The following is a 25,310-nucleotide window of genomic DNA, read 5'->3' on the forward strand; positions in this document are numbered from 1 at the left end:
AATTTATAAAAAGGATTGCTTTTAAAAGTGGAAATTCTAATATTTAAATATCAATTCCATATATGCAAAGCTAACTATTATATACTACATAATAGGTCTCTTCATTATAATTCATTAAGATTATTAATTAATTAACAACACTTATTTTTTCTATAATATATAAATAATGAGACGATTAATTTAGTTTCTATATCTAGTTATAAAAAGATTCATACACGTTGGAACAATTTGTTTTGTTTGTAGCTTATTAGATATTTACATTATTAATTTTCTCAAACTTGATATTCAAATGAATATCGCAATGGAAATGTTTACAATTAAAATATCTGATTAATTATTTCTATTAAACGTGCACGTGCGAAAAATTTTTTTATATTTATAGTAGTCATGTTATATTAATAAACTATTAAATATCAAGATTTTAAAATTTATAAATCTGGTCAATTCAAACTTGTAAAACTAACTAGGTTTAAGTAGATATTCCTTTTTTATTTTTTTGTTTTTTTTTTCTTTAAATCACTTGATCTGATTTTCTTTGAGAACATAAAACTAATCAAAGTAGAACTTCATAAGAGAGAATTACATATAATAAAAGTTTATAGAAATATTTGAGTTATTTATCAAAATTTATTACTCTCATCCTATCTTAATTCATTCTACTTTAATGTATTTTATTAATCTATATCATTAATAATCTGTTTCATAGCTAATCTTTCGCCACCGTGCGATAAACCTTTATTTGAATCAGCTGAAATATCGCTAGTGTTATCTGGACTGAATTCATTTCTAAAGACACTGTCAGATTGAGAATGCGTTGGTGTTGATAATTCTGATACCAAAGGTGTAGATTCGTCATCACTGTCAGCAGCTGCAGATGTGTTCGAAGTTGTCCCAATCAAACGGTCTTTTAATTTAGATAATTTTTCCAAACTAGAGTGTGGAACAGAAATTGACACTGCTGGTGAAGAACCACATATTGTTATTATTGCATCATCACCAACCGTCGATACAGAACGTCTTTTCTTCATTGAAGAAGCTATAGAAGATGTTGGTTTTAAAGGTATATTACTTCCCATGTAATATTCGTCTGTGGATTTAGATCTAAAGGCAGGTAGAGGTGAAGATGGAGGAGAAACAAAAAGAGAGGATGGTCTGTTTTTGCAATGACTTCCACTTCTTCTTAAACTTCTACTACGATTGTGAGAACAAGTCGATCTTGTACTTCGTTGGGAAGCTATGCTATGTTGAGAATTAGCACGATGTAGATGTATCATTGAGTCGCACGAACTATCATCAGAACTTTCCTTTTCATTAACCGGTACCCAATGAAAAAGTGGATTGGTTTGTAGTAGAACATAATCCGCATCTGGAGTTGAAGAAACTAGTCCTAAAAACAATAATCCGATGTCATGTCTTCTTCATTTTTCTCATGTGTTATTTTTACTTAAAAATAAGTATCATTTTATAATTAATCTCAATGTGTTGTTGATATTAACAAGAAAGAAACAAAAAGCATATGAACACAAATAAAGGTACACAACAAATGGTAATAATACATAATATACAGTGATTCATATGTATAATAATACAACAATAGAACAAATTCCTATTACAAGGAAACGAAAAGAAATCTTCCTGCTTTCTCTTTTTATTAGGTAAACATTTAATTTATTTTTATTATTGTACACAGCTTATTTTCAATTAAAGACACATCAGTCTTTTGTCTTACAAATGTAAGCTGCAATGAAGATATATATATGTATACATATATATATATATATATATTGTAATATTTCTAAGGACATAAGTTTATTGTTATAATTCTTATACATATAACACATTGCGTTTAAAGAAAGCGTACAAATTTTACAGATAAATTATGCAACATGTATTAATTGTTTTTCATTTTATATGATAAAATATATTTGTTATTTTTCTTTTTTTCTAAAGTTTATTTTTACAGATACATATTTTTCATAATAAATTAAAAAATTTCACTTCATAATAACTTTATACACATTATTTTTTATATATTTATAAATATATCACATATTAATTATCCCTTATCTTACCACAATAGAAAATAAATTTTTGGAAAACATTTTTTAAATAATAATAAATAAAAATTTTTAATAATCTACAATTATTTACATCAACGATCACACTTTACATAGAAAACTGGTTCATTTAAAATAAAATTAATATATGTTGCATGAAATATATTATTTTTGTACTTCATTTTTATTTCATTTTGTACTTGGAAGTTATTTTTTTTCTGTTTCATTTCATGGCTAATTACCAAATAGATAAAATCACTGATAGAAGATTAATAGTACAAATAAAAATTTCTTTCATTTAATATTTTTTATGAAATATTGTCAATAAAACGCAAAGTGATTTTCTTCACTACTCACTAAAATCAACAATTAATGTAACCTTGATAATCACAGATTATACTTAAACATTTTCAAACGTAATAAGAGTAAATATTATATATCTACAGAAGTAATATATTGCTAAAGCATTTGGAAGCATGAATGATTAATTAACAATATAATATGAAAAAATATAAAATTTTTCTTTGGAAATAAAACATATAACACAGTTCTTTCAAATGATTTAACTTAACTATTCTACATTACTTAATTATATATATCAAGTCTATATATTTTAAATCTAACAAATAACATACAGATCAAAATATTTTCTTCACACTAATAATAATTATTGAAGGAGTGATATATATCCTTCTATATCCATAGATATATCCATCTATAAGCTTCTTTCATCTTCTTTTTTCTTCATCTTCTATTGGATATGCATAATCACTCGTTTATATTGCAAAATTATATGGCACAGTTGTTTGAAATATATAAGAAAATACCAAATAATTTTTTTAATTCATTCAACATTTTCCTAAATATAAATCTATTTTTTCGTTTTAAAGTAAATATTTAATATAGATTACATGTTTATTGTCTCTTTGTATCTATCGCACAAAATTAAGATCTGCTATACTGTCACGTTATTATATATTTCGTCAAAATAAAATAGCAAAAGAAAAAGCAAAAATTAAGACCCAAAACTAAATTCTATTATAGTTTAATTAACAATTACAACATTAACAATATGGAGCGCATATACGTTTACGGATATGCGTTTATTTGCATCTTTCATGGAACTATAAGTTTCCATTATAATTACTGACAGTATCGCAGTATCAGCAAGGTTGCTGTGGCTCTTCAATTACAACCAGGGGCAGTGAAAGTGGTAGAGTAGAGGGCTCACCTGAAAGTGAGTCTGTTGATGTCGTTTCTGGATTTGGGAGATCCAATACATCTTCGCATGCTTCTTCATTCAAGGTTTGTAAAGCGCCACATATCATTTGTTCTTCCAAAGTTACCTGTAGTAAACCAATATTTGGTATCTTTGCTTTTTCAAAATGTATATAAATTTTCTTTAATAATTTTAAGTAAACAAAACATCTAAATTGTAAATTAAAATATTTCATAAATAAGAATATAAATATTAATATTACAATCTCACCTGATACTAAAGCCAAGATACAAATGTAATGGACAATATTATAAAGTGATATATTAGTTGATTTTTTTTTGTTTCAAATGTATTTTTAAGGATATGTAAATAATTTCTTTACCTGTTTTTCCATAATTGATTGTTTAACTTGATCTCGTCGAGGTGGTGCATCTGTTCTGGATGTTCCCTTTTCTTTTTCAGTATGAGCAGGTACGCGAACGGAATTATTAGTTTGTACAGTGTTTTCTACAATAAAAAATAATTGTATAAATATTAAATTATTAGATCTATAATAAAATGATTCATAGGATGAAATATTATATTTACCTTTCCGTGCAATGGGCTCAAGTCCTACAGTAAATCGTACACTTCGTGAAGTTTCATCTTGACTGCTGAATGATGTTAGTTCCAATTCTCTGAGCGATATGATTATCATACGAAATAATTCCCAATCGCCAAAAGTCATTTTCATAACCTAATAAAATATTTTATTTTAGTTGCACTACTATTTAAAGAATTGTATATTAATTTGTATGCAAAGTATGCAACGATTCATACCTTTTTTAATTCTTGCAAATCACAATGAAGCAAAACTCTTCCATTAATATTATTATCCCTCAATAAAATCTTATATTGGGTTGAATGATTAATATTAAAACCTTCGATTCGGTCAAGAAGATCGCAGACATCACTCACATTCAAAGTGGACAATTTCATTTCAAGAATTTCCGGCTGTGTGAAAAGACAAAAGAAGCAAAACATTTTTAATTTGAAAATATAAAATTTACGAAAAGAAATAATTGTGTGCATTTCAATCAGATAAAAACATACTGGTAACGTAGTGGTTGCAGAAAGTGATACTGGCGCAGGTTCAGCAGGTGGAATATGTGGCCAAGGTGAAACAGGCCAATTGTAATTTGGTTGAAAAGCCCACGGTGGTCCAGGTGTAATATACTGTTGTCCCTGTAAGCTTGATGCTTTGTTAAGTTTACTACTACGATTAGAAGCTACAGATTTGTTTGTATTGCTTTGATTGTAAATATTGCTTTGTTGATTCCACGGTGTGACTTGTTTGGAATGCGACGCATTGATCTCTTCATTAAATCCTTGCTGTTCTTCTTTTATTTTCTTCTTTATATAAGGATCAAGATTGATAGTAAATGGTAAAAATATTTTCATGTCGCTAATGTGTAAACTAGACCTGTGGAAAGATAGAAAAACGTCTAGCTTGCGTTCATCTCTGTCCATCTCAAGAAGTGGTTGAACATCCTTTAGCACTGGTATTTGTGGACGCACTCTAAAAACAAAATTATAAATTTTAATGAATATATAAAAGAAATGTAAATATCGTAAACTGTTTTATAGTTTTCACATACTTATCATAAAGACATTTTAAAGACATGGAATCGTCCAAAGACTTTTCAAACGAATCATAATGTAATATTAACCAAGATGTTCTAAAAGGCCATTGCTCTGTAATGTTGATCCAACTGGCTAGATGATACCAATTAAAATCAATCTGGAATGCTTTCAATAACCTCCCAGTGACATAAACAACGTTCATTAATCTTCTCATACTGCGTGGATTCACATCGCTGAAGTAATCATCAGTGAGAAGCATTTTATTAAGATCTTGTGCGCCACCTAATCGATTTAGATTACTACCAATACTGCTAGCAATGGATTCGCTCAGTCGTAATTTTCTGTTGCCCTTCCTACTCTGTGGTTTTAATTTTTCATTGCTATTCATAACAGCAGATTCAGTACTTAATCTTCTACTGGAAACAGAGTGATGTATTGTACTGGAAGTAGCATAACTAACACTCTCCTCAGCTTCCGTCCAAGTTGGTTTTTTATTATACTGTGCTGTTTCTTGTGCAACATTAACTTTACGTAACCCGCTGTTTTGTAAATAAAATGGAAGATGAACCATATTTCTTAAATAATCATGCCCACCGATATTGGACTCGGTAAATAATCTTCTACTGTTTACTTCGACTGCCTTTAAAAATGAAACATTAAAATAAAATAGATATAAATAAATCTTTGCATAATAATATAAGAAATTTTAAAAAATTCTCACCTTAGAAATAATATGTGGATCAATGGCTAAGATCACCACAAATGGGTATCCATTATCGCTAAACAGAGCCTGTATAGCATCTAGAACAAGTAGAACTTTATCTTGTTCACAACTATCTAGGCCATCTACTATTAAAACTAGCCTACTTTGTTGAGACATGAAGCTATCTAAGCATTTTACCTATTTTTAATTTTAAAAATATATGAATTATTAGAAAATAAAATAAATTCATTGTATATAAATTATATGCTTGCGTATACGCATACCATTTCAGTCATTAGATTAACTTCACTTCTTAATGTTTGTATAAAACCTTCACTTTTTATTGTTTCTAATTTGGATATACTATGTTGTAGATGTCTTCTCTGCGAGAACACAAGCGCTTTTAATGTCCGACTCCATGTATATAAATTTGCTATAATACTGATAGTTAATACTAAGCCAACAGTTATCAGAATGATGTGCGCTGTAAACTTCTCAATAGTTTGTCTACAATAACAGTAATATAATAATAGTAATAATAATAATAATAATAATAAATTTAATTATTAATATATTATAAATAAAAACTCTAATATTATATTAAATACTTACACATCACTAGATATATCTATGAGGTAGACTGTAAGTACTGATATACCAATAAGTAAACTACAGAAGCAGAATTCAAATATAACAACGTATGGTAAACAACAAAGATGCCTCCATCTCCAAGTAGAGGTAGATTTATCGAATTTAGGTCTAAAAGCTCGGTATAATCTCGTAGTCAAAGAACCAAAATCATTTTCTATCGAATCGTAAAGAGATCCAACCATTTGCACAACCGCATTCTCACCAGCAGCCGTTGTACCGACTCTAGTTTGATCAGTGAAGTAAAATTTAATGGGTTGTACAGTAATATCGTCGTGAACACTTCTGCCAGGTGGATGACAAAATATTATTTGCAATAGTAGCTTCAACGAATTTAATTTTGTTGTAAGTGCTATTGTAAAATTCGTTGGCCAATCCAAATCATATCTACAATGACGATAATAATAAAATAGTATAAACAAAATGATTAGATCATTATAATTACAATTTTATATTGTTTGTAATAAATTACCTATCATTGGCATACCAAACGAGCACCAAGAAAAGATAAACAGTAAAAATAAGACTAATCCCACACACAAGACCAATAATCCACGATTGTACAAGAAGACCAGTTGTAACACCAACTAATAATGCCACGTGAGTAACTACTATGAACAATAAAGTAGAAAATTGGAATACTGGGTCGATCCACTGACGTGTAAAATTTTTCATTTCCTCTGAAAGAAAAATATTAATATTAAATAGACATAAAAACTTATACACATTTAGATAGACGGAGCGTTATATCTACCTCTCAATTTATTTAATAAAAATGATTTCCCGGAACCCCATTTGGCATAAAGACCAACAGTTATCGGTGTTGAAAGTGAAGGTTCACTCAGTATATCTGCTAACGCACTACTGTATAAATCATATCCTAGCATATTTTCATTATCCTCGTTAGTGTTAAGTCGACCTGTAATAAATCAATTATTTGTCATATTTATAAAAACAAATAATATATATATAAATACAATTAATTAACGTACGAGCACCAAATACTTGTCCTAGGATAGTCTTAGGATGATTAATATCTATATTATATGGTGTTTCTCCTTGACGATTCGGCTGATACAACAATTGACTATTTTTTGGATTCCTCAGTAATATTTCAACTATGCCTTTAGATCTTGCACGCATAGCAATGTGTAACGCAGTATCCCCTTTTTTATCGGTTGCGGAAACTTTAGCTTTCTTGTCTAATAATAATTGTACTATTTCGGGGTACCGCGATCTTACTGCTCGCAGTAATGGCGTATCACCGTCTTTTGTTGCAATTTCTAGATCTGGATTAGCGCTTAGTAATAATCTTAGTATCGCTATATTACCCTTTTCTGCAGCTATATAAGTAGCAGTCTTTCTATCCTAAAACATTAATAATATCTTTTATGTTTAATACGCTAAAGTTACTAACAAAAGGATTTATTTTGATTTTTATTATATTTTTTAATTACTATACCTTGCCAGGAACATCAACATCAGCATACTTTTTAAGAAGTGATTCAACGACACCTCTGTGACCACCCTTAACAGCATGTATCAAATTAGTATCACCAGATCTATCTTGAATATTGACATAAGCTCCAGCATTTAAAAGCGCATTAGCTATTTCGTGATGACCCTCTCGACAAGCTATTGCCAAGGCCGTACATCCATCTTTGTCAAGAGCATTTACATTCGGTTTATGTTCCAAAAGTAATAGAACTACGTCTATATGATTACCAAGTGTCGCCACAAGAAGAGCTGTCCATGAATACTATAACGTAGCAGATTTTCGTACCGGTCATTTATCTTAAAGAAAACCTATATTTTTCTTACTTTTTTCCTATTATTATAAATACAAACGAATTTAAAATTTCTTACCATGCCAGCTGTATCGACATTGGCACCAGCTTTTAACAATGTGTCAACTATCTCCACATTTCCTTTTCTAGAACCCCATACTAAAGCCGTAGTACCATACTAACAAATAAATTTACAAAAATACATAAAATTTAGTAAATTAATTTCTTAAAAATTTTCAATGTTTTTTTTTCTATTTAATTTGGACAATTTACTTTATCACCGCCGTTGACCTTAGCACCATGATTAATTAAATCTTTAACTATTTCGGCATATCCTCTACCAGCTGCCCATAGTAAAGAGGATATGTGAAAGTTTCCATGAGCATTGACATCAGCACCACGTGTTATTAATAACTTCACCGTATCCGATTTACCTTTATAAGTTGCCCACATAAGTGGTGTCCATCCACCCTAAAATTAAATACATTTATTTTTGCTTGTTGAATTTCTTATTATACACAAACATTATTTTCTCGTTTAATTTTAGACAAATTTTCTTTACCATGTCACGATGTTCCAAATTGGCACCATGATCCAATAATTCCGAACAGATCTCGGTATAACCCTCCTTAGCTGCGCAAAGTAATGCCGTCCAATTGTCCTAGAAGATAAGAAAATTCATAATCAAATAAAAGTGAAATATTTGATGGACGTCAAAGTATAAATAAACAATTACCGCGTCTTCTGTATTAACGTCCGCACCATAATTGATGAGTTCTCGAAGAAATTGGATCTTTCCTTTTGCTGCTGCAAAGATGAGTGCTGTGCTACCGTTCTATGGATAAACAAAAATAATAATAAGAAGAAGAAGAAAAAAACGCATTTTACAATTCTGCATTTGCGAAAATAGGAGAGATGCAAATTGTTGATTCATAAAAAAGAATAATTTCTTTCTGTAAGGAATAAATTAGATTAACTGTATGTTATTTATTTATTGGTAGAAAAAATTGCATTAAACTTTATTGATCAACCTAATGCAAGGTTGACAAGAACTTTTTCTTTACCTCATCTCGGTCATCAACCTGTGTTCTTCTATTTTCAAGAAAACTTTGCAAACCATCGAGATTGTCATCCGCGATGAAGCTGGCAAGCGTCCGATAACAAAGCGATACCATCGAGTCAGTCCGATGCAAAGTCTGTAAAAAGTTTGATAATATTATGTTAACAACTCTATTGCTCTTTGGTTATTTAGATAATATAAGATAATCAATGTATTATTTTAGTTGCTAATACACAAAGTTCAAGCAACTTTCATCATTTCAATTTTTATTTCTTCTTGCTGCATTTAAAATCATTTATATTTTTTGTTTTAATTTTTCTAAACTAATCAAACGCCTTTCTCAATGATTATTACTTACTTATAAAAATAGTAGTCAAGAAAAACAAAATCTTATTTATACAATCATCAAGCATATGTATATTTGCAAGCAAATATTAATTTAAAGCACACAATTTGAATCATTCACCCTTATTTTTTTTTTTTTCGTACGAAAAATAATAATATTTATTTTTACAACATTTCCAGTATTTTCATATTGAAATTACATGTAATATGAATTTTTGATATTTAAAAAAAAAAGAAAAATCATGTTCAATTGCTGCACATGCACACTGTTACACGCACATTGTTAGAAACTTGGCGCATATTATACGAAAATGGTTCAGTACTAACAAATCGTATGCTAGGTATTTATTATTATTATTGACGATTATTTATTCACGATTTAATATAAAATAAATCAATGTTCTTTCTTGTGTTATTTACATTGATTTATATTAAATTCCCCCTCTCCAAAAAAAAATACGTTGTGGTTAAATGCAGTTTATTGTGTTTCTGTGTGTATGTGTATTTTATTAATTTTTTTTTTTTTACATAACTATGATTTTTGACAATCAAATCGATCGGAATTGAACAAAGTAGTATAATTTAAATTAGACTCACCGACATACTCACTGAATGACAAAGATATGATTGTATTGACGACATCATCGTTAATAAAATTTAATGTAGTTTTTTTTGTAAAATAGGTTTTTGTTAAAAAAAAAAGAAAGAAAAATAAAAAACAAACAAACAAAATGAATATTTTTCTGTTGGTTCGTATTTAAAAGCGGTCAAAAAATGTTTTTCACACTGGACAGTATCATTTCTTGTTACGTGAACGGCAATCATCAAACGTTAGCTCCTATAATCTCTCGACCACCATTCAACAATTCGTGCGTCCGTTCCTTCGTTCGTTCTTATGAAAGACGAGGAAGAGATGTGTGTTTTATTATATGACACTACCACCAAATTTTGCGTCTAGAGTTTTCTTCTATTTTTTTTTTTTTTTTTTTTTTTTTTTTTTTACAATTTTTCTTCATCTCACAAAAAACAGGAAAATCTGAGACCGACAAAAACGATTCACAGGTATAACCATCTTCCAATTTTTTTAAATTAGAAGGAAGGACGTAACGAAATTTGCACCTAAATTATAACAAAATAAAAAAAGATAAATAAATTAATTAATAAATAAAAAGAGAAAGAAAAAAATGGGTGAAATGCGTTCGCGAAACAATACGAAACAAACGTGATTGAATTTATTTGCACGATTCGACTTTACTTCTAAATGGAAATATTAGTACTGGCATTATCATTTCTATCTAAGGTTATATAAAAAAGTTAAATTAAAATTAGTGAGAAAAAAATGAAATATAAAATAAAACAAACAATGATAAATTAAGATTTACAATAAGATATTTATCGGGTCAATATTTTTCAACATTTTTAAATCAATGATCAGCATTTAAAATAAAATATTAGTATAATGCACGATAAACAATATTTTAGATACAAAATATTTATAATTAATTAATAAAATAAATACTGAACAAATAAAATGAAACAAATAACAAATTGATCAAATAAAAATATTAAATATGAAAGTAGGATGGAAAAAGAACAAACTAACAGACCAGTGTCCAAGAATAAAATGTTCAAACGTTCTCACTCACAATCAGTAAAACTTTACGCGAATCTTTTTGTTTTTTTAACAGAATTATTAACAAGGTATAAAATAATAATAATAAAACAAACCGTTAAGGGATGAAGAAAAAATCGTTTTATCCAAAATCGTTTTAAAACAATAACTACGAAACGAACATGCCGGGGTAAAAAGAAGAGACAAACAAAAAAATATAAATGAGAAAATGATGAATATATACAGTTACGAAAAAAAAAAAAGATTAAAATAGAATAAAATAGCAAAATAATAGGGGGAATAAAAAGAAATAAAAAAAAAACGGGTATCGTGCTCTCGAAGATCGTTCTCGTCAACTAAAATGACACTACTGACTAACCGTCTGTGAGTGTTTTCGTATGCCGAAGTTGAACTTTCGACCTGTTCCATCGGTCGATGGGGCAGTGAACGTAATCACGGGTACGTGAATATGTGGAAATACGTGATGATGATGATAGTGGTGATGATGATGGTAACCAAGTTCAAGATCCCAGCGAGCACCAGCAGCAGCAGCAACAGCAGCAGTGGTAGCAGCGCTTTCGGGTATATGAAGATGAAGGAAGGATAATTTTGATTTACGTTTACCATCATTTCCATCATCATTCCGATCTCTTTCCTTGTTAATCCTATCATCTTCCTTTTCTTCCTTTTCCTTATCGTTAACTTCTAATGTAGTATCATTGACGAATGACAAATTAGAGAGAGTAGCACTTCTTTTTAAATCAAATGAATTGCTTTCTCGAACCTTTGGTAATAAATTACTCGGCACACCTGGAAAAGCACTAGCCAAACTCGGTGCCAAACTTGAACAAATGGCTGCGCTAGCTATGCTAGACCTTCTCGTAGGATTTACACTAGTACCCGATAACACATCCCTGTATTTAGTTGTTGATTCTTCTTTTGATTCACTTAACATTGATCTATTACATTCGTTTATCTTAGATATCGACTCATTATCATTCTCATTGTCTAATTTATCAGAAAACTTGTCTATAAACTTCGACCCTATTTTCCCATCATCCTCCATCACTTGATTTTCCCTAATCTTCTCTTTTTCCTCCTTGACATCACTCATTGTTACGTTATTGTTCTTTTCTAAATCGTTCATTACCAAGTAGTAGTAAGATATCAAATGCTATCTTTATTACTTTAATCTCACCCTCTCTCCCTTTATTGTTTAGTTTTTAATCCAATTTAAAGTCTTTTAATTATCAACCATAAGAGTGCGAGTATTAATTTTATCTAATGTTCTAAAAAATGTCACTCTATCTCTCTCTTCTTTTTTAATTTATCTTCTTCTCATTTTCTCAAGAATTGACAGATGAAGACACATAGATGACATTGTAAGCTTCCTTCTTCGATATATATATCTCTCTTTTTTCTTTTGATGTCTTCGAATAATAGAAAACCTTCTCTGAAGAGAGATATGTATGTGAATATGTATATATATAATCAATCATATCTTTTCGTTATATTGTCACATATATATGTATGAACCATGATCCCGTGAACGTAAATAAAACATACACATACTATTATACCAATGACGAACAATGAACTTCTTTTTGATTGTTTCGTATTTTGCCTTTCATAGATCATCATATATGCGAATCAAAGCGTATTATGCGTTAGTTCATAAATGTTAGCATCGATCAAGCAACTAATTTGTATATGTATATGTTAATACTAACCGTGCATGTGTATTATATTTATCTTAATATTAGAGATTATATTTATCTCAAGATCTCTGTACGATAGTATAATTAATTATTCAAAAAAAAAAAAAAAAAAATAGAAAAAACAACATTAATTTCAAATAAAAATATCATCATAAACATCTATGTAATTATATGCAATTAATACATAAACATCTAAACACGTGTGATATAAATCAGTAAAAAAAATTGATTATATTAGTATGACAAATCATTATAATCTATTTTTTTTATACTAATAAAGATAAAGAATTAAAAAAAACAACAACAACAAAACAAAAATATAATAAAAATGCTAATTAATTAAATTGATACCGTGAAAAACGGACCCTCGACAAAGTGGTGAACCTGAGCATCTTTTCCAAATTGATTTCTTCAATATATCCTCGTGTGTATTTTCTTTCTTTTTTTTTTTAAACAAAGTTGCAATGTAATAATAATTATTAATTTTTGTTTCCTTGTTCACTTATTATCTTCTTTTTTTTTGCAATTATTAATATTGAATTTTGTAGATTTTTTTTTTTTTGTTTGAATTAGTTTTACTCGCGAATGATACAAAATAAAAGGAAAATTACGAATCACATGGTAGATTTCTTAAACACGGTGCGGACGGTAACGCCGGCAAATACCTTAAGAACATCGCGTAACATAACGTACGGCATTTATATATCGCTGTGGGATCTCTAAAGTCGTGTACACAGCGAATAAGAATCGTCTTTTACGTGCGTAATAGCGCGCATTACAATCCAACAGTGCCGTGCATTTAACTACAAAGTACCATGAGCCCGTATTAATATCTAACAACAATAGATTTTAAATCTTCTTAATTAAACTTACAATATCTACATTTTGCCGACAAATAAAATTGTCTAGCTAATGTTAGCTAATGACAATAAAAGTAATCCATTTTAATATTTGAATTAACTTACGTCATCAATTCTAAGTATTTCATAATAATTTATTATGATTATTATTATTATTATTGTGTTCTTTTCAAAATGCATCTTACACACGTGTGCCAGGTGATTATGAAAAGTGGAATCAAAAATTGAATTAATTTCATTTATAGAATTTATTTTTTATTATTAAATAGATCAGACAATTAATTCTTCTTCTTTTCTTCTTTTTTCACTTACATCAGTACACTGTTATAATTACCAACACGTGTGTGTGTTTTTTTTTTTCATAGATAAATGTTGAACCGATCAGCAATATCTTCATTTTTAATTGCACCGCAAATTTTTCGACACGTAATGCAAAGAACAATTAAAATTGTTGCTTATGCAAAAACACTTGCTTGACAAAATAATTTTTTAATGATATAGTTACGTTTGTAAAAATATTTCTTATTAATACTAATCAATAATTTAAATAAATGGATAAAAGAACGACCCATTTAAAAAATTAGAATTGTCATTAATGTTTTTATAAATATTGAAAAAACGAGACCTAATTAGAAGTCTCCGAATGTATTTGTAAATGTAAAAGTTGATAAGTTGTTAGTTAAATAAAAAATGTCGGTACTTTGCGATCTCGATAAACGTTCAAATAATAAGCATCGTAACTTGCTAATTGTACTCATAAGTCGTTTATGTGTATGTGGTTTTTTATATCTGTGTATGTATGTGTTTGTGTACACATGGACTAGGTAAAGATGATTTCATCGTATAATTTATAATTCACCGCAAACACGATCTCGCTTTTGTAACGTTTATTTGCAACTCTTATTGTAAATTCACGTAATTGATTACACGATTTTATTAACGAGGTAAGACAATTATTATATGTGTAAAGAAAAAAAAAGATTGAATAATTTTCATTAATTAATTGGAAAATCGATTAAGTAATAATAATAATTTTATTCGAAGTATAACGGTGTAGAAAATATTTTTATAACATTAAATATATTTGCTTGATAAATAAATGAATAATGTCGGAATTTTTTATTAATTTATATTTAAATAAATAATTATTATAATAATATATAGTTATATATAAATATAAATATATTAAATATTATAAAATTTATATATAAATATATTACAATAATATATAATTATATTATTTAAATAAATATTTTTGTTGTTTATTTTAATTACGTTTTATTAAATATTTTAGATCTAAATTTAATAAATAAAATAATAAATTTTAAAAAAAGATGTTTATAATTTGATATTTAAATTGAATAGAAATTTTCTAAGATATTTTATATATTAAAATATTTATAAGTATTTGACATCTAACATGATTAAATTTTTATTAAATTAATTTAAATTTAATATTAAAATAGTGGTATTTTTTATATTAAAAATTCCGATGTCTCTAACTTATTAACCAAGCCAAGTAATAAAAATATCTTTAAGAAGATGCGTCATTCTTGTTTCTCCCTCAAAGAATGAAAAATCTTGCAATACGATGCGCTCTTACGATAGCAGAAGAGTCACTTTGATCAATTAAAGCATTGGTCAAACCGATCAACGAGGAATTAATTTGTCCTATTGAGAAATAACAGTTACGGAAGAGTTTTAACGATTTATTTTTAACACTCTTACTGAACTACTTACTACGAACTTACAAATAAAAGTTTAAAAATAATTCACAAATGCATATACGCATGAGTGTAAATTTACATGAAAAATAATTTCAATTTCTATTAATAACAAAAAAATAAATAATATATTTATGATCTGTGAATGCACAAAAGCCAATGCACCGATAATAAACGATAATAAAACATTCATGATTATTTATAGTGAAGTTCAAGGTTCTACATCCGCACACATGAAAAATTGAATGCAATTACATACGTTGCAATATTTTATCGTAAGATGTTACAAAAATAAAAATAAAAATTTTTCTCTTTTTTTTTCTTGCAGAATTCGTAAAAATGAAAAAAATATATCTTACGTTATTTATATGAAATATGTTTTTTTTATTGTATATTTTATAATTTTTATTACCCCCTTTAACGAAGAGACTCGAATACTCGTATATTGCATATTCATGGGACGTGAAACGATAAAGACAAAATATTTTAAAAAATAACTCATTTCTTCAACTGCAACAATAATTTATCTCATATTATCTCGTAACAAAGTATAACAATGAATCATTATTAAACGGAAAAACACGGAATTGAAAAAAATGAGATAAATTCTATTTAAAAAGGGTACACACAAGAGAAACGTATAAAAACGTTTATTGAAATAAATATTCTTATTAATAATTACGTTAGTTTATTCGAGAAGTAATTTCATTTTTTTTGTTTTTGATCGTCGTGATTTGTTGAATTTAAAAAATTCGACTATTTACTATTTTTTACATTGTCATACAACAAAGAAAGCATACACCATTGCTTTTATTTTGTTCTTATCTTCTTCAACTAGATGAAGAAGAAATGGTGCATCTTTCAAATTGAAATTTCAAAAAACAATACTGATTTTCTAAATGACGTCTGTTGTTAAAATGTAAAATGATTTGAAGATTTAGAGGAAAATTAAATATCGTTTAACACGACTAACATAATTTTTTAGTGAAAAATCAAATTACTTTTCGAACAACCCCATAAAATATTGGGTTGAGTCAATAGTTTTGTTCAAATTGGAATATAACATTTATTTTTTATATTTTGTATCAAATCTTCGAATAGTTTTCAAAAATGTTTCTTAAACGATGTATAATTTTGAATTTATATCATGATTGGTAATATACCAATGTGTTACTCAATTTTTTTCATAATTTTATTGACCATTCAGTTGATCAAAGCATAATACATCTTTGACATCAACATTTCCAGATTGAAAACGTTTAAACCAGTTTTATACCAGATGAATTGATATTGCATCATGTTTTTAAATGTCAGAAATTTATTTACTAACTTAAATCACATTCTTTCTATTTTTGTCAACTAAATTTCATTCATTTCAAATTCATTCATTTTTCAAGATGTTATAACTTTTGATTGAATAAATTAATTACTCTATAATTAACAAATCTGATTGATACTATCAATAATTATGATAAAATATGTGTAAAATAATTTATTAAAAAAATATGAACAAACTTTTGACTCTAACCCAATAAAAATGTATATGTATATTAAGCAAATGTACCTGTTTGCTTCTGTTCCAAAAAGATTGGAAAATATTTGGACTTGACGAATGTGAGCCATAAATACGACTAGTGTTCGTTGTATTGTAATGTAAACACGTATTTTGTTTATTTGATTTTAACAAATAAATTTTTTCATCAGATTCCCACGACATTTTTCTTGCCATTTTATTTAATAATATATATAATATGCATATATATATATAATAATAATTAAATATTAATTAACAGTTTTCTTTTAATTATTTTTTTTTTTAATAATAATCCATTTCTTTTTCAAATATATTATTCGAAACACATAAGTTCATCTAGAATATTATTCTTTTTTTTCTTTGATAATCTCTTTTTTTTTAATATTACTCAATATATTCTTCGAGATAATTTCTTTTTTTTTTTCTTTTTTTTTTTTACTTTTCTTCCGTGAACGATGAATCATGCATATGCAAAAAAAATATTCGAAATATCTTCAAGAGTCACAAATCATTCAGTATCATAGAGTTCGGCGATCGAATTTAAATTTATTGAATTAATTTTTGGTGAAAATAAAAACACAAACAAAAAAATAAAAACACGCGCGTGAATGATTTATAAGAATTCGCCGTTGAAATTCTTTTCAGTCAATATTTGAATTCTGAGAACTTTTATTAACACATATTCTTGTCGACGATTTGAGATCACAACAAATGTTATACCAAAAAAAAATATTGATTTATTTTAATCGAAGTTAAACAATTAATTAAATAATTTCATATATAATCCTCTCTTTCACACTATTTAACTTCATTATTATAACAAAACGAAAACTAAGAAAAATAAGAACCAAAATATAATTGCGTAATGTTGTAACACTTGTGTTAATGAAGAAAATTCCTCTTAAAGTTTTTGTTTTTAGTAAAGAAAAAATGTAAATGTAAATATTGTTTAAAATACTCGAATCAAAATTACACATTGAATACATTCTTCTTCGAAGACACTAAGCATTTAAACATAATCGATTTAATTATTCATTACTCGAGCGCGTATATCGAACGTTTACTCCCATAAAAGTTATTTTCACGTTCGTTTAAAAAAAGAAAAAAAAAAAGAAAATGATATCTAACGTGAGCAGTATTATTTTGTCATGTATCCCTCCAACAATGAATATGTGATATTTATTTTATTTTAAAGAAACAATTTGTTTGATTTAATCCATAACGATCATCGAACGATCTAATCACGACTGAATAAATGTACTCAACTGAAGGTTAGTATGTTTGATCAACTTTCTATAAGTAAACTCAATGTACTTAAGAAAAACATTGTGTTTCTTCTTATTATTATCATTATTATTATATTTGTTGTTGTCGTAATTATATGTTTTTTTTTCTTTATAACAATCCACTCTCACATCGATGATTCGTATTATAATTCGAACGATAACTTTGTAAAGTCACCAGCCACGTTGTTTACTCTAATCTACGACATTAGCCGAAAGAATATTGTTATCTTCTTTCACATGTGATTTCCACGAATTAAGAAATCATTCATAAAACGATATAATTGTATTTCTAAAGGAAATACCAGTCAAATTTAATAGAACATTGTTTATTTATATCGAATCTAAACATTTGATTTACTTAAATTAACGAGAATAATAATACGAAATCAAAAGAAAATAAAAAAAATAAGATTGTAAGAAAGTATAACCGATTCCTGTCACGTTACGGAAGATACTTCCGATAAATGAGCCGATACTAAAGTACGATACTTGAGAAGATACCCTATCTTAACTTGGTAAAATATTTCAAAATGCATTTATCATTATTATCATAAGTTGCTTCCTATATATTGTTTCTACTATTCATTTTTATTTTATTATAACAATAGTGTAACGAAAAGAAAAACTGCGAAAAATGGACAGATAACCATTTTGGAAAAAATATGCCAAATAAAATATAAAATAAATAAATATCTAAAGTGAAAACAGAATTGATAACATAAACAATACATTACAATAATAATTAATAATTCATTGTTAATATTATTATTGTAATAAAAAAAGTGAATTGATTCTTTATCGGACAGGTAGCCATTTTGAAAAAATTCAATCAAATATAACATAAAATAAATAAATACATAAATTGAAAACAGAATTATAATAATTATTATAATAAAATAAAATATAATAATTATTATAATTATTATTATTACTATTATTTATTAATATTATTTTAATTAATATTTATAATCTATAACTATTATTATTATTATTATTATTATTATTATTATTATTATTATTATTATTATTACTGAAAATAAAAAATTAAAATTAAGGATAGATTGTTATTGTTATCTAAAACAATACACATACATAAATATAATATAATGATAGAAAAATTTTTAATAGTTGTCTACATACGTACAAGTGTATGTATAAATGCAAGTATACCTACTTCGATAAAGAAATAATTATCGATATTATATTATCGATTGATAATAACAAAAGATATAATATCAAACTCGTGTTAGATTACCCTGAGAACTATATTATATAAATTAGCATAAATCAATATTAATTCAAGTTAAAGGAATCTTTTACAAAGCCACAATCAACTGGTCCAAATAATGGCAGTTGATTCAAGATAAGAAACACGTGTGCCAATGTTATTTCTATACAAGGACATTCTTATGTGAGAGATCTTGGAAAGATATTTTTTTTTTTTTTAATATATACAATATTATTTCAGAAATATTCTTTTTTCTTTATCTTTTTTCTATGCTAAATTCTCGTAAATTTCTAATTGCGCACGCCTATGTGTGCATCCGTGTATGTGTATGGATATATGTAAAATACTATAAAACAATTTATAAATGACATGATCTTTTGATTTGAAATTATAAAAACTTATGCTTATTTATTGATGCATCAAGATTTAAAAAACAATAACTAAACAAATTTTAATCACCCATTGATATTTAAATATATTTAAATTTCTAAATACAATTAAACGATAGAAAATAACGTAAGTATGTCAAAATGTTTGATAAATACAAAATACTCACCTGTTATATTTGATTAATCTCAATTAGTAGATTTCTAAACTAAAAACAAGTGAAGAACCTTTCTTATAACGATACGAAATTTTGATTGACATCATCGTGCAATACATGGGAGATGATTAATATTTATTTCTTTTTATAAAAGAACGAATAAAACGAACACAATTTTAAACGAACCAATCGGAGTGAAATATTTTTCTAAAGGCGCTCGTTCATTCGTTAATAATTCGCGATTCGATTGGTGTGCTCTCATTCCTAATATAATTAATTTTTAAAATATTTTTTTGAAATAAAAGATATTAAAAGTTAAAGATAAAAAACAAGTGTTCCTTTTTATAAGTAGTCGATGATAATTATTATTATTGATAATAATAATAATAATTTCGTCATAAGAAAAAAAAGTTGTCTCGTCCATACAGAATAAGTTTTTAAAAGTTGCATTTCATTGGTGAATTACGAATAATGAAATTTTCAAAAATTATCTATATATAATATGTGCATATAATTAAAAAATAAAATATATACTTTATTGTTGAATATTTGCTGCATAAAAAAAAAAGATAAATTGCATAAAAAATGCATCTATCTTAAATATACAATGTCCTTCCCCAAATTATTATAATTATATATATATATATATATATATATTTTTTTTTTCATACACTAATTATTTTATTATAATAAAAACGATATTATGATAACTCAAAGACATTTTTGAAATCATAATTAAGGAGAATGTACAAAAATGCGCAAATATGACAAAGAACCTTGAAAAATGATTGTTCTGTAAAAAGCGGTCGGTAAGAAAGGGATTCTAAGTAATTTCTAGGAATAATGAGTTTGGTGAAAGTTTCTTTGGAGTAAGAAGACAAAGGAAAATGAATAAATAATCTGATAACCCGACATTCAACTGATCATTTGAATACTTTGATATATTGAACCAAAAAAATATATATATTATTTCAAATATTTGAATTAAGAATGAATGAGAGAATCCTTACAATCTAACATTATCGATCAAACTGTCTGTATATCTATATCGAGAGTTGGGTGTACGTCCCTACCACGCAGGATGTATTTTTTTTTTGTTGGTTCTTGCTTGCTATTAACAAATTCTAACCTCACCTGAAAACAAGACACCGATTATAATTCTTTCCTCTCGACAGTTATGAACGCTTTAATGAACATTACACAAACATTCCTCTGTTCCTTTTATCCAAACAATATCACATTTGGCGCGCACTAATGAAAAAACAAAACTAAACGTTTACAATGTATTCACGACAAACTGGCACGCTCTCTCACTCGAACTTCTGTTCGTGCAGTAAAACCAACAGAAGCGTCATTCACCAGAGGGCATTTCGCGCGTTACTATCAGCTGATTTTTACTTCCTAGTTTATTTCGGCTACAAACCACGTGTATTATTCTTTTCATAATGCATAAAAACTGTTATGCGAATTTGTCAATGAAAGAGAATATTACTTTGTTATTGTTGGAATATATTATTTCTTTATTATAATATTTGTTTTTTTTCTTTTTACTCTCTCGTAAGAAGGATTTAATTCGTGGTAAACTGTAAAATTAATACATACGTATCAGTATGTCAAAGTCAGTTTCATTACCACAAAAAAAACATTATAGACAACGTGCTCACTCCAATCCTATTGCGGATCATTGTTTAGAATAGTAAGGAATTAATTTTGTTAATTATCAATTATGTTTAATTATTAGTCATTTAAAATAATTATTTGTTTATATGTATACAACAGCCCTTTAAAACCAGAGTTAATGGATTGGAGTCCTTATTATCCTAAATATTTTTCTAAAGATAATGATAATGAGAATACAGAGGATACTCCTCAAAAGTGTGTAGAGTTCGCCGATATTGGTTGCGGTTATGGAGGACTGCTCGGTAAGTTTTATTCTACGTTTTATATAATAATATATAATCGTTTGAGTCCCAAGCAATGTGCAGTTATTATCAGATGTTTGTCAATACAATTTTTCTAAAGAATCCTGGGACTTAAACAATTAATTAATTACAAATTCACCGTCGAAGAAAACAAATTAATATATTTGTAAAATAGTTACTTTATCGCCAATGTTCCCTAATAATTTAATACTCGGTCTGGAAATCAGAGTCAAAGTATTAGATTATGTAAAAGATCGTATAGAAGCGTTACGATCTCAAAACCCAGGACAATATGAGAACATAGCTTGCTTAAGGACTAATGCTATGAAACATTTACCCAACTATTTTTTCAAAGGACAGGTATGATAATGAAATAAATCAAGTTTCTTTATCTATCAAAAGAAGTAATAATAAACTTCAATTCTTACGATTTGTAGCTAAAGAAGATGTTTTTTCTATATCCAGACCCACACTTTAAAAAATCCAAATATAAATGGAGGATAATAAGCAAAACCCTTCTGGCTGAATATGCGTACGTGCTTGCGGAAGGTGTAAGTATTTATCATATCTCATTATATAAGATATTTTTATAATAATAATAATAATAATAATAATAATAATAATGATGATGATGATGATGATGATAATGATGATGATGATGATGATGATGATTAAAAATAAATCTTATTTAAAGGGTATCGTATATACAATAACCGACGTACAAGATTTAAATGAATGGATGGTACATCATTTCGTAGAACATCCATTATTCGAAAACGTACCTGAAGAACAATGGGTAAGCATCCTAACAAATAATCTTATCTTTCATCATCTCTATCGTAATTATAATTGAAAATATTCTGATGTATTAAAGGCTGCTGATCCTATAGTTAAAAAACTTTATGAAAGTACGGAAGAAGGTCAAAAAGTTACAAGAAATAGCGGAAGTAAATTTTTAGCAATATTTAAACGAATTCGAGATCCAATGTTAGAACAACAAAATGACAAATGATGTATTATTATGTATCTACTTGAATAAATATAATTTTTTATTTATATTAAAACCTAAACAAAAGTGAGATTAATTAATCTATGTAAGAAATTCTAAGTTCTGTGGAATGATGCTTTAAGTTATCATAAAAGCTATCCCCTTCATCTTCTTCGCGCACTTTTAATGTGGGTAATATTTTTACATTACTTATATGTCTGATATCTTTTTCTTTAAATAAGTGTGCTGTTTCCAATTGAAATTCTTCGTGAATTATAAGAAACAACATCTAAAGATATTACAAAATAAAATTACTATATTAAATATCGAGCAATATTATCTCACCTTTTCTAAAATAGATGCAATCAACTTTCGTGGTGTTGCTATGTACGATTTAGTTATTACTTTTTCACGATCTAACGAATTAGTTAAAAATTGAGTATAATACAAATGCGGTCCATTTAGCACATGTTTTTGAATCGTGTATTTAAATAGTCTACTGTTAAGAATATCCCTAGAAAAATATATAAAAATATTTTAATTAATTAATCAAATTTGTAATATTATTACAAATCTTACCATATCATTCCTTCTAAAATAAACAGCATCATTTTATTGTGTTCATGACTGTGAACAAATTTTTTATTTTGTTCTATTTGAAGTTCTTCCGTTGGAGTCATTTTCAATTCTTCTTTTAACGTAGTCCTTAAAAAAATATCTTCTGGACTGTAAATATTACAAAGTATGAACAATGTTTTGCAACATATTTCAAGCTTTCCTTCTGGTTTGGGTGGTAATTTCTGCAATATTCAATATTTTTTTTAATTTTTAATATTTTAGGAATAATTATTAAATTTATTATTTCTTACCGGAAAATGTTCACCTTTTTCAGTCAAAATAAATTCTGATTTAAATTGATCGCATATATCATTGTATTTATAAATTTTTCTTTGAAGATTTCGTCTTTGAGTGATGTTAAGAAATTCGCAAGTTATATTAACATCTACTTGACAGTTAACACCTTTCGTAATAATTATTACGCGAACACTTTGAAGCTTTTTCGGTTGTATCATACCTTCTGTTGGATAAACTTTTATATCACATAACTCTGATACACTTTCACTATAATTAATAAAAAATGATTCGTTTAAATTAAATATTAATTGTAAAATAAATTTGAATTAATGTGATTACAAACTTTTTCCACGTGTAAGCGAATCTATCACTTGTTGTATTATTATACATCATAATCATTTTAACAACATGGTTATGCATACTTGTGGATAGTTGAATATAATCAGTTGAAAAATATACTGGAAATTCTTTGCATTTGAAAGCGTTTAAATTAGGTAGAATTCTTTTAGTCATTTTAAGTGGATATACAATGGAAGGTTCACAGTAAATTATTAACTCCGTTTGTTTGTCACCAAGAGTAATAGGAAGATATACCTGAATAAATTTAATATCTATTTAAAAATAATATACGCGTATTTTAAAGAACAATATCAAAACAATCAGATATGTTGATACTTCAATCTCTTTAAATTGTTTAAGATGAAATTTTAAAATAAGAGGTGTAACGGATCGTGGCTGCGCAATACCATCTGGATTCAAACATGCGAGTATTTCTGAACGACAGATTTGATTTATTTTATTTAAATTAGTAATATCCAGGGTATAAGGTAAATAATTGTTTGTATAATTATAAATCCAACATATCTGAAATTCAATTTTAATTTAAAAATATTTATAAGTAAGATAACACAGTAGGTGATCGATTAACGAAAAGTTCGAACTGTGAACATCATCTTTAAATAAATTATATTTGTAAATCAATCACTCACTATATTTAGAAAGTATTACTTTAAATAATTTACCCGATGTTGAGCTTTTTTATCACCAAAATAAGCATTCTCCAATTTTACAACTGGTTTGTAAAAAAAATGAAGTCTTTTTTCAGATCCGGATAAAGAATTCACTTGAATGTATAAAATAATATGACGTTCATGTCCAATATTTAAATCCCATTTTACTTGAGTTTTTCCTAATAATATATATCGTAGTTCTATTTCAATCGCAACTATTTCTTTGGGCTTTAAAAGAAAATACACTTAATTATATTAATTGATATATGTAACTAGTTTAGTCGATTGTTTGTTTACCTTTAAAAATCCCGATCGTGGATAAATAGAACATACTTTCTTGTGAATGCAATTGAAGTCTACATATCGAAATGAGATACCGCGTGATTTACTTATTGGTTTACAGGAACATAAATTCCTTCTTTTAATATCCCATGTAGCATTTACTGACGTAGGATTAGAAATATATAATTTTAAACGTATTGGATTTTCATTTAATATCATTGGTGGAAAATATATGTATCGTGATTCTTCTTCATAAGGCAATATATTTTTCAAAACAATATTGAATCTAGAAATAAAAATTATAT

General features: G+C 27.0%; 3 protein-coding genes across 9 annotated transcripts in view; 1 reads left to right on the forward strand and 2 right to left on the reverse strand.

The window, feature by feature from the left end:
- Positions 1-21,272, reverse strand: Arms (Ankyrin repeat-rich membrane spanning). 7 transcript variants are annotated; one of them, XM_089176889.1, is made up of 20 exons: positions 11,434-12,499; positions 9,102-9,233; positions 8,774-8,872; positions 8,600-8,698; positions 8,311-8,508; positions 8,117-8,215; positions 7,713-8,009; positions 7,243-7,618; positions 7,005-7,169; positions 6,723-6,930; positions 6,215-6,637; positions 5,887-6,109; positions 5,621-5,800; positions 4,914-5,539; positions 4,369-4,834; positions 4,096-4,269; positions 3,865-4,012; positions 3,659-3,783; positions 3,289-3,403; positions 1-1,387 (listed from the first exon to the last, which is right to left on the reverse strand). In XM_089176889.1, exons 1-20 carry the CDS (start codon positions 12,199-12,201, stop codon positions 675-677), a joined length of 5,634 nt encoding a protein of 1,877 aa, XP_089033015.1. In that variant the 5' UTR covers positions 12,202-12,499; the 3' UTR covers positions 1-674. The 7 variants fall into 7 exon arrangements, 6 of the variants coding, with proteins under 6 accessions (XP_089033015.1, XP_089033020.1, XP_089033017.1 ...); XM_089176894.1 differs by lacking the exon at positions 11,434-12,499 and adding an exon at positions 19,961-20,059 and having other exon boundaries at positions 3-1,387; XM_089176891.1 differs by lacking the exon at positions 11,434-12,499 and adding an exon at positions 13,138-13,492 and having other exon boundaries at positions 3-1,387.
- Positions 20,863-25,310, reverse strand: part of LOC107065661 (cilia- and flagella-associated protein 65) — a 7,490-nt gene continuing 3,042 nt past the window's right edge. Inside the window, 8 exon segments of the mRNA XM_089176900.1 lie at positions 20,863-21,082; positions 23,204-23,372; positions 23,438-23,658; positions 23,728-23,980; positions 24,057-24,307; positions 24,389-24,577; positions 24,736-24,951; positions 25,021-25,291. Of these exon segments, the coding sequence (XP_089033026.1) occupies positions 20,975-21,082; positions 23,204-23,372; positions 23,438-23,658; positions 23,728-23,980; positions 24,057-24,307; positions 24,389-24,577; positions 24,736-24,951; positions 25,021-25,291 (1,678 nt within the window). The 3' untranslated portion in view covers positions 20,863-20,974.
- On the forward strand, positions 21,346-22,945 carry LOC107067411 (tRNA (guanine-N(7)-)-methyltransferase). The gene is made up of 6 exons (XM_015322903.2): positions 21,346-21,644; positions 21,728-21,870; positions 22,046-22,230; positions 22,308-22,421; positions 22,565-22,666; positions 22,745-22,945. The coding sequence occupies exons 1-6, from the start codon at positions 21,559-21,561 to the stop codon at positions 22,880-22,882; spliced, it is 768 nt and encodes a 255-aa protein (XP_015178389.1). The 5' UTR covers positions 21,346-21,558; the 3' UTR covers positions 22,883-22,945.

This window comes from Polistes dominula, unplaced genomic scaffold (genome assembly GCF_049000335.1).
Source record: "Polistes dominula isolate Pdom_NZ unplaced genomic scaffold, Pdom_raw_medaka contig_12, whole genome shotgun sequence".
Lineage (NCBI taxonomy): Eukaryota > Metazoa > Arthropoda > Insecta > Hymenoptera > Vespidae > Polistes > Polistes dominula.